Genomic DNA, 8748 nt, shown 5'->3' on the forward strand with positions numbered 1-8748 from the left:
ACCACAGGGATGCCTGAGCACACCCCTCTTCTGCGGCACAGGCTGTAATGTATTAGACCTGTAAACACTGGTAGCTGCAGTTAAAAATGAAAGTGAAGAGTTTTTAGCCTTCCTCTGTATTCTCTGGCTTGTTGCTTTGGAACAGGAATGCACTGTCATAATATCTCTCATATGTTGCCATGTCTTGCTGCTGCTTGGGTTGTCAATGGGTTGTTTTTTTCACTGCAGACTATTGAAAAGGGGCCTCGCACGCTACAGACCATATGTGAGAGTTGCTTTCCTAAATGCAGTAATAAACAGCCACAAGATGAAATATCCCCAAGTAATGAGATTAGTGACACGGGATACAGCTTTCAAAAATAATTACATCTGACACCCTCATCAGCAAGAAGATGTAGGGGCTGCAAGCTCTAAGCTTGGGAACAGCATATGAAAGATTGGCTTCTCCTGGGAAGGGAGGCACAAGGGAGGTTATTTTTAGTACTTTGGAGGAAAAAAAAAAAAAAGCCAGAATTTAAGCACTCTTTGGTTTGATACCCTCGTTATGGAGGAGATCATGGAGAAATAAAGCAAAAGCGGCAGTGGAAATGTTACTGAGGATGGAAACTGTGGGAGCACGAGGCTGAACGGAGCAAAGCGGGAGCGGTAGGGTCAGAACAGAACGAGGTGGGGCGGCGGGGGGGCACTCCTGTCCCCCCCTCCCGGTCCCGTCCTCGCTTGTGCCCGTCGATACAATAACAACCCAGCGACGGCGGAGCAGGCGGTTCCGTTTTCGCGACGGTATATATAGATCAGACACTTTCCAAAACAAGCAGCGCCGCCGAGTCGCTCTGTTCGGCGGCTCTTTCCACCCGTAATTCAGAAAAAAAAAAAAAAATATTTTTTAAAATTACTTTTTCTTTGACAAAGGAGAAGCTCTATTCCGTGAATGCGGCTGTTTCCTGAGCCGCCGCCGGTTTGCGGTTACAGTGCTGAGAAAGTGAGCGGGGTCTGGCGGGGCGGCCCCGGGACCTCCTCTGCTTTTCCGAACCTTTTAAAAATTTTCCGGAACAAGCCCTAAAAGGGCAGGAGGGGCGGGGCCGGATCCTCGCCTTTTTAGGACAAGGGCCCCGCCACCGGAATACCCCCCTGGGCGGCGCGGCGGGCGGTGGCGGGGGCCGAGCGGGGCCGGGGCGGGTCGGGGCCGCCCCCACACGCGGGCGCCCACGTGACCGCCGGGCCCCGTTCCTCAGTCCTTATATGGGCAGTGACGTCCCGGGCATTCAGGGGGCCCCCATAAATAGTTACCGCCAGACTTGTCCTCCAGCGCGAGCTGCGGCGGGAGCGCGGCGCTCCCGGGGCACCGCGGGCACCGCACCGCCGCGACGGGGCGGCCGCCCGCCCGCACATGCCGCGCCGGCTCCCCGCGGTCCCCCCGCGCTGGTAGTGGGAGGCAGGGGGAAGCGCCCCCTCCTCTCCCTCCCCTCCCCGCCCCGAGTGCCCACCGCCGGCCGGGAGCGCCGCTCCCCCGGCCGCCCCGCTGCCCCCATGATGACCGCCAAGGCGGTAGACAAGATCCCGGTGACCCTCGGTGGGTTCGTGCACCAGCTCCCCGAGGCCATTTACCCGGCGGATGACATCTCCGCCGCGCTGCCAACTTCGGTCGCGATCTTCCCCAATGCCGACCTGGCAGGGCCGTTCGACCAGATGAGCGGTGTGGCAGGAGGTAAGCGGAGCCCTCGCAGGTGCGGGCCGGGCCGCCCGCGGAGAGCGCCGGGGCGGCGGAGACTCGGGGCGGCGGGCGGGGGTCGGACTGGGACGGGGCGCCGGACCCTCTCCGGGGCTCTCCCGCCGCCCGGCCGGGTCCCCGCCGCCCGTTCGCGGCAGCCCTACCTCCGCACCCAGTTCGGGGGGGAAAGTTGCAGTCGGCGCGGAGCCCCCCTGCATCCGGAGCGCAACATGTGCGCGCCGCAGCCCCGCGCTGGGCCGGGGCGGGCGGTGGCTGGGACCGGTGCCGGTCCTCCGGCGGGTGGCGGCGCGGAGGGCTGACCTGCTCCTTGCCCCCCCAGACGGTATGATCAACGTGGACATGGGCGACAAGCGGGCCCTGGACCTGCCCTACGGTGGCGGCTTCGCGCCCAATGCCCCGGCTTCCCGAAATCAGACCTTCACCTACATGGGCAAATTCTCCATCGACCCGCAGTACCCTGGCGCCGGTTGCTACCCCGAGGGCATCATCAACATCGTGAGCGCGGGGATCCTGCAGGGGGTCAGCACGCCCTCCTCCGCCGCCTCCTCCGCCGCCTCCTCCGCCTCCTCCGCCGCCTCCTCGGTCACCGCCGCCTCCGCCACCTCCCCCAACCCGCTGGCCGGGGCCCTCGGCTGCACCATGGCACAGGGCCAGCCAGCCGACCTGGAGCATCTGTACTCTCCTCCGCCGCCGCCCTACTCGGGCTGCGGTGACCTGTACCCGCAAGACCCCTCCTCGGCTTTCCTGCCCGCCGCCGGCGGCGGGGCACTGCCTTTTCCCCCGCCGCCCTCCTACCCCTCACCGAAGGCGGCGGCGGCCGACGGCGGGCTCTTCACCATGATCCCCGAGTACGGCGGCTTCTTCCCGCCGCCTCAGTGCCAGCGGGAGCTCCACGCCGGCCCCGACCGCAAGCCCTTCCCCTGCCCCCTCGACTCGCTCCGCGTCCCGCCGCCCCTCACGCCGCTTTCCACCATCCGCAACTTCACGATGGGGGCGCCCCCGGCGGGCGCCGCCCCCGGCAGCGCTCCCGGCAGCGGCGGAGGCGAGGGTGCGGGCGCCCGGCTGCCCGCCGGCGCCTACAGCCCGCACCACCTGCCGCTGCGGCCCATTCTGCGGCCCCGCAAGTACCCCAACCGGCCCAGCAAGACGCCGGTCCACGAGCGGCCCTACCCGTGCCCCGCCGAGGGCTGCGACCGCCGCTTCTCCCGCTCCGACGAGCTCACCCGGCACATCCGCATCCACACGGGCCACAAGCCCTTCCAGTGCCGTATCTGCATGCGGAACTTCAGCCGCAGCGACCACCTCACCACCCACATCCGCACGCACACCGGCGAGAAGCCCTTTGCCTGCGACTTCTGCGGTAGGAAGTTCGCCCGCTCCGATGAAAGGAAGCGACACACCAAGATTCACCTGCGCCAGAAGGAGCGAAAAGGAGCCGCCGCCGCCGCCGGCGGGTGTCCGCAACCCGGCGGCGGGAGCGGCACCGCCGCCCTGGCCCGGCGGGTGTACATAGGGGCTGCGGCGGGAGGATGGATGCATGCAGTGCCGTCGTGGTGAGGTGTCCTTGGTGCCTTGTGTGGTGTAGAGCCCGGTCCCCTGTCTGCATGTGGGGGGTGCCTTACCGATCCGCTCCGACGACAGCGGCGACACCGAGTCCGGAAAGTTTTTCCCTCCCTGGTTTTAGTATGGCTGTACATTTCTGCCTATTAATATTGGGATTTTTTTTTTTTTTTAGAGACTATATTTTTGTACGCACTGGTTTGGGGTTTTGGTTTTGTTTTTCTTTTTTGGTGACTTAAAAGTGTTCCGTTTGTAGTAGGACTTGGGACAGGATGTAAATACTCGGGCTGGGACCGGCGCCCGTGGTCGGCCGGGACCCAGCGCGCCGCAGGTAACACGAATAATGCACAACCACTAACGGGGGCTGGAAGGAGAGGGGGGTATCTTTCTGGCCACTCTGTAAATAAACTTTTCGACAATAGGGTAGGTGCTTACAAAGTTTATAAAAGACGACAAATAAATCTCTTAATTATGCTAAATTGACATCTTTATTTCCGTAGGTTCCCTGGCCTGACCCAGGGAAGGGGTGTCCCCCGCTCGTCCCCGACCCGTGCCGCGTCCCGGCGGCGGAGGGCTGCGGGGCAGCCCGGCCGGGGTCCGATGGGCGCACCGCACCGCCCCGCAAAGCCTCGGCGTGGAAAACCTGCGGCCTCGGCCCCAGCGTACAAACACTCGCTTTTGGGCGCGGGAATTTCCCTCGGAGACGAGAGACGGGATAATATTAACCAGGGAGCGGGGTGGGTTTTTTTTTGACTCATTCTGTTTTGTTCCGCGGTTACGATCCGCCCCAGGCAACCTCCGCGAGTGGGCTCCGGAACAGTGAGTACCGCCGCCCCGACGGCCGCCGCTCGGGGGAAGCGGCTCCCGGCGGCGCGGAGCTGCGCGGGCGCTCCGCAGCGGCCCGGGGCGGCGGCGCTCACCCCCGCGGCACAACCGGACTGTTTTTGCTGAACCCACATGGCCGCAATATCGTGCTTTTTTTTTTTTTCTTTTTTTTTGTAAACTTATTTTGGTTTTTTAAATGCTATCCCGGCCTCGGCCCACCATCAGGTCCTGCCATCGGTGCAGGGCCGTAAGCGCCCCGCGGGCTTGTCCCTCTGCACACAGATCCCTGGTGCGGCCCACACTGCAAAAGTGAGCTGTGCAGGATGAACATCACTAACACCACAGTCCAGCACAGCGGGGCGAAGGGGTTAAGCCCTTTCTTGGTGGTTCCCAGCCGCTGCTTGCCCAGGTGTTAGGTCCCATAGTGCAAAGCCCCAGCAGCACCTGCCTTTTCTGTCAGACAGAAATCCCTGCTCCCCATTTTCTGGAACTCATGCTGGCTTTTGGGGCAGCTACTCTTCAGTGGGAGCTGAAGTGACATGTCTGGTTTTGAATCAAGACAGCTTTTAAAGTTGGGCATGGACTAGCCTCTGCAGGAGAAGCTGCGCTCTCTGCCCTGCCATTCACCTTAGCAGCACAAGTAAGCCTTCACATCCTGGTTTGCAGTTTTGCCACCTGATCCCACGTGGTCCTGGCTCCCAAGCGACCACAGCCAGCTGGAGGGATGTCATACAGAAGCTGCAGCCTCCTCGACTGCGGGCTTCTGCAGGTACCGCCACAGCCTTGGATAACCACAGCTCACAGCCAGAGCATCTTGAGCAAAATTGGTATCTCAGCTACCCAGACACACAATCCAAGGCTCCCCCTGCACTGTCCAAACTACTGTCTCTAGCCATGCTACAAAACTAAAACCCAAATCAAAAGCAAAAATGATATCAACAACACTGAAATCATAAAAGGCGTGAACTAAGGAAACTGCTGGTGACTAGTGTACGGCTACAAGAGCACCTCACATGGCACAGTATCAATGGTCCTACACTCCTGCCTGTGCCTTACACTGAGAGCCAGCTTCAAAAGCATCAATAGTGTACGTGCCTGGATTTGCCCGCAGGATCTGGGCTGAGAATCCAGTGCCAAGCATCGCCTCCCAAGGAAAAGCCGGTCACACTGTTCGGACTGTCAGGCGAAACTAGAGCTCGGTACCGTGCTTGGCTCAAGGCTGTCATACTTGTGAAGGAAAGTAATGACTGGTCACTGGTGAGATATCTTGTATTTATTTTACAATTCAGCAATAATAGTTATTTTGCTGTTGTGAAAACACAATAACCAGACTGCAGAGAGAAGGAATGGCATTACAGACTTAAACCTTCTGCTTACAGATATCCAGAACATAGGAAGTAAGTTTCAATTAGTGAGTAAGCAAGAAGTTACACAAAGAGGCTTTTTAAAAAAATGCATCTCAGGTTTTCTTTGCTATTTTTCCAGCTTTAAATACTTTGGTACTAACACCTTAATTAAAAAAAAAAAAAAAAAAAAAAAAAAAAAAAAAAAAAAAAGAGGAAAAAGGGGAAAAAAAAAGGTTTTGCCACGGTTAACTAGCACTCTGCACCATGACCATGCTGTCCTCTTCAGAAAGATGCATTAAACTGTCCCACTAAACATCTTGAGTAGGTTTTACACATGGAGGAGAAAAAATAAAATCTCAGCAGAAAGACCTAAGGGGAGGAAAGAGCAGATAGGATAAAAAATGCTCACTGTCGCAGTTTGTTTTTCCAGTACAGCTGTTTGCATGCACCATGCTGTCCTCTTTGTGGACTTCTGAAAAAGGATAACTGTCTTTGTTAGGCTTGGAGAGAGGTAGAAACAGGCTGTAACACAGGGAGGCATTGCCTTATAATTAATGACTACATTCGATCAAGAATTGTTAAACATTAACTAATGCTAAGCTGCAGGGGAATTCCAAGAAAAAACAGGTAAGCCAGCTGCAGAAATATCAGACACCTTTAAGTGCTCAAAGAATAAATGGAAATTGCCTGAAATAATTTCTACCTATTTTTTCCTTGCAAAACAATTAATCCATGCATGCATAATGCTGATTGTGTATTACATTCATTCTTTCACAGGCCAGGGAAAAAAAATAGCAGCAATGCCATATCAGAATCATTTAAAAATTCACACATACAAGCCACTGTACAGGAAAAACAAGTCTGCTTTTATAAATACACAGAAAAGTAAAGCCAGCTGTGAAATGATTTCTGGAGCAGGCTGGTACATCACTTAGGAGGTTGCTGAGTCGCGTTTTCTTACTCAAATTCTCAATCAGGACTAAGATAGCCAAGGCTGCCCTGGCCTGGGTTTGTGGTACGAAGTGTGTGTTAGGATGAACAGGCACAAGACCAGTCCCTGCAGCACAGATGGGGCACCTGACCTACAGAAAAACTCTCTCCTGTGTTAGAAAGACTGCATCCCCTTCTGTGGACAAACTGCATCTCCAGAGCGCTTCCATCATAGCAAGGCAAAATTCATGGTGTCTCTTCTACTCTACGTTTATTTAAAAGCCTTATGAAAAATTAGTCTTTATAAACAGTATAAAGAAGGAAACTGCAAGGCTTCAAAAGCCCAAAGCGTTCACATATAAAAACACAGACCACGCTTTAAAGAGAAGACATCAGGTCAAATCTTATCAGTACCTAGGGTATGCGCTGCTGTATACTGAGGGTTTGCAAATATGCCGTGTTTCTAGAATAGCTTCCACAACAGTGGATAGTTGTTTTTTCTCTTATGGTGCCCAGTTTCTGCCACCTTCTGCCACTGCAGCGTTAGATGTTCCAAGCGAGGTTAATCAGCAGCTGTCTCCTTCTTGCTGAAGGAAGTATGCATAGATGCACTCAGTAATTCTCAGTTGCAATAGTGAGATCTTGTATATGACACTTGAAAGAACTGTTGAAAAGTAACTCTGAACCTGACAGTGTCCATTACTTTGGAGAAGTAATTTCCTTAACTCCAGCCCTGGGGATTGACCACTGGCATTTACTGGAGGAGCATGTCCTGGCTCAGGAGTTGTTCTGGATTTGTTATTTATTAGCAGGGTACAGCTCTTCTTGAGAATCGCTCTGGAGACAGTCCCCAAAGGCCGTAGCCAGACCAACCCCCCTTCCCAGACTCAGTGGGTACAGTCCCCATGTCCCGTGGTGCCAGCTGGCTCTAGCAGTGGGAGTCCCACTGAGAAGAGCCGGGGCACGCTGTGATAATTCTTATTGCATTTACTCTCCCTTTGGAGCCTGAACTCCCCTCCCTGAGGCGTGGCCCTAACTATTTACACAGGATGCTGGAATATTTCCGCGACCCTTCAGCTGAGCAGCTTAATCATGCGGCTCCCGCACATCGGCCCCAAGGGCATAAACACATTCTGGCGCTTTACTTCTCCGACTCACGAAGCCCGCGAGCAGAGGAAGGCTCTGACCCACGGCGCTCCCGCGAAGCTCCAGCCAGCACGGGACACCGCGTCCCCGCGGTGCTGCTGTCCGGCGGGCTCGGGGGGCGGCCGGGCGGGGGGCGGCGGGTTCCCCTCTCGGCGGGGCGAGCGCACACCGTCCCTAGCGGCCGCCGCCCGGCACGGGCCGCCGGCGGCGACTCAGAGGCAGACGCGAGGCCCAGGGTAGGGCTCGCCCCCGCACCAGAAGTCGGCGGCCTGCGGGGTCTCCACCAGCCACACCTCCCGCGGCAGCGCGGGCGGCTCCGCGCCCGCCGGCGGCCCCTCCAGCAGCCGGTAGTAGTGGCAGTCCCGGCCGTGCTGGGGGTCGTAGGGCGGCGCCAGGATGTCGAGAAAGGCGGCAGGCCCGTCCACAGCGTCGATTTGGTGCAGGTTGTCGGTGTGCGGCGAGAGCAGGCAGGGCGGCGAGGCGCGCGTGTATTGCTGGCGGGAGCGGAAAAGGGCGCGCAGGCACGGCCCGCTGCCGGCGGCGGGGGGCGGCGGGGCGGCGGCCGCCCCGGCGGGCAGCGTGTCCATGCAGGCGATGCGCAGCGTGCCGTACAGCACCTTCAGCATGCCGTTCATGCCCGGGTGGTCGTGCAGCGGGATGCAGGCGCCGCTCCGCAGCAGAAACACGCCCATGCTGAAGCTCTCCGTCTCGCAGATGTGCATGTAGCTGACGGGAGGCACCACGCCGGCCCACGGCGGATCCCCGCCCGCCGCCGCGGCCGACGGCCCCCGCGGCGCCAAGTGCAAGTCCTCGGCGCGCACCTCGTCCAGCAGCTGCTGCAGACGGTGCAGGTTCTCCCCGAAGGCTGGGCCCGCCGGGCTGCGGAAGGTGATGCGCGCCTGCCGCGCCACCCGCTGGATCAGGGAGGCCATGTTGTCCCGGGGCATGGCGGCAACGGCCCGGCCCGGCCGCGGCGGGCGGGGCCCGGCTCCGCTTCCGCCACCGCCCCCCGGCCCGCCGCGCAGCCGCGCCGCCGCCGGGCACCACGGGGCTCGTAGTCCGGGCTGGGGCCCCGCCGGGGAGCGCGGAGGAAGGAGAAGGAGGGCAGCTGAGGTGAGGGGGCGCGAGGGGCCGCGGGGCCGGCCGGCTCCCAGAGCTTGTGGCGGCTGCCATTGTGCGCTGAGGGGAGACGGGCGTGAGGGGAGACGGGCC

The 8748-nt window shown here is 58.7% G+C and overlaps 2 protein-coding genes across 2 annotated transcripts; one reads left to right on the top strand and one right to left on the bottom strand.

Annotated features, from left to right (window-relative positions):
• Positions 1-1194: 1194 nt before the first annotated feature.
• Positions 1195-3286, top strand: EGR2 (early growth response 2). Its single transcript, XM_041405110.1, has 2 exons — positions 1195-1705; positions 2049-3286. Exons 1-2 carry the CDS (start codon positions 1240-1242, stop codon positions 3284-3286), a joined length of 1704 nt encoding a protein of 567 aa, XP_041261044.1. The 5' UTR covers positions 1195-1239.
• A 3481-nt stretch (positions 3287-6767) lies between these two features.
• ADO (2-aminoethanethiol dioxygenase) lies at positions 6768-8521 on the bottom strand. Its single transcript, XM_041405039.1, has one exon. The coding sequence runs from the start codon at positions 8481-8483 to the stop codon at positions 7749-7751; it is 735 nt and encodes a 244-aa protein (XP_041260973.1). The 5' UTR covers positions 8484-8521; the 3' UTR covers positions 6768-7748.
• Positions 8522-8748: the final 227 nt, after the last annotated feature.

The sequence above is a fragment of the Onychostruthus taczanowskii genome, unplaced genomic scaffold (genome assembly GCF_017590055.1).
Source record: "Onychostruthus taczanowskii isolate IOZ18803 unplaced genomic scaffold, ASM1759005v1 scaffold22, whole genome shotgun sequence".
NCBI classification, from domain to species: Eukaryota; Metazoa; Chordata; class Aves; order Passeriformes; family Passeridae; genus Onychostruthus; species Onychostruthus taczanowskii.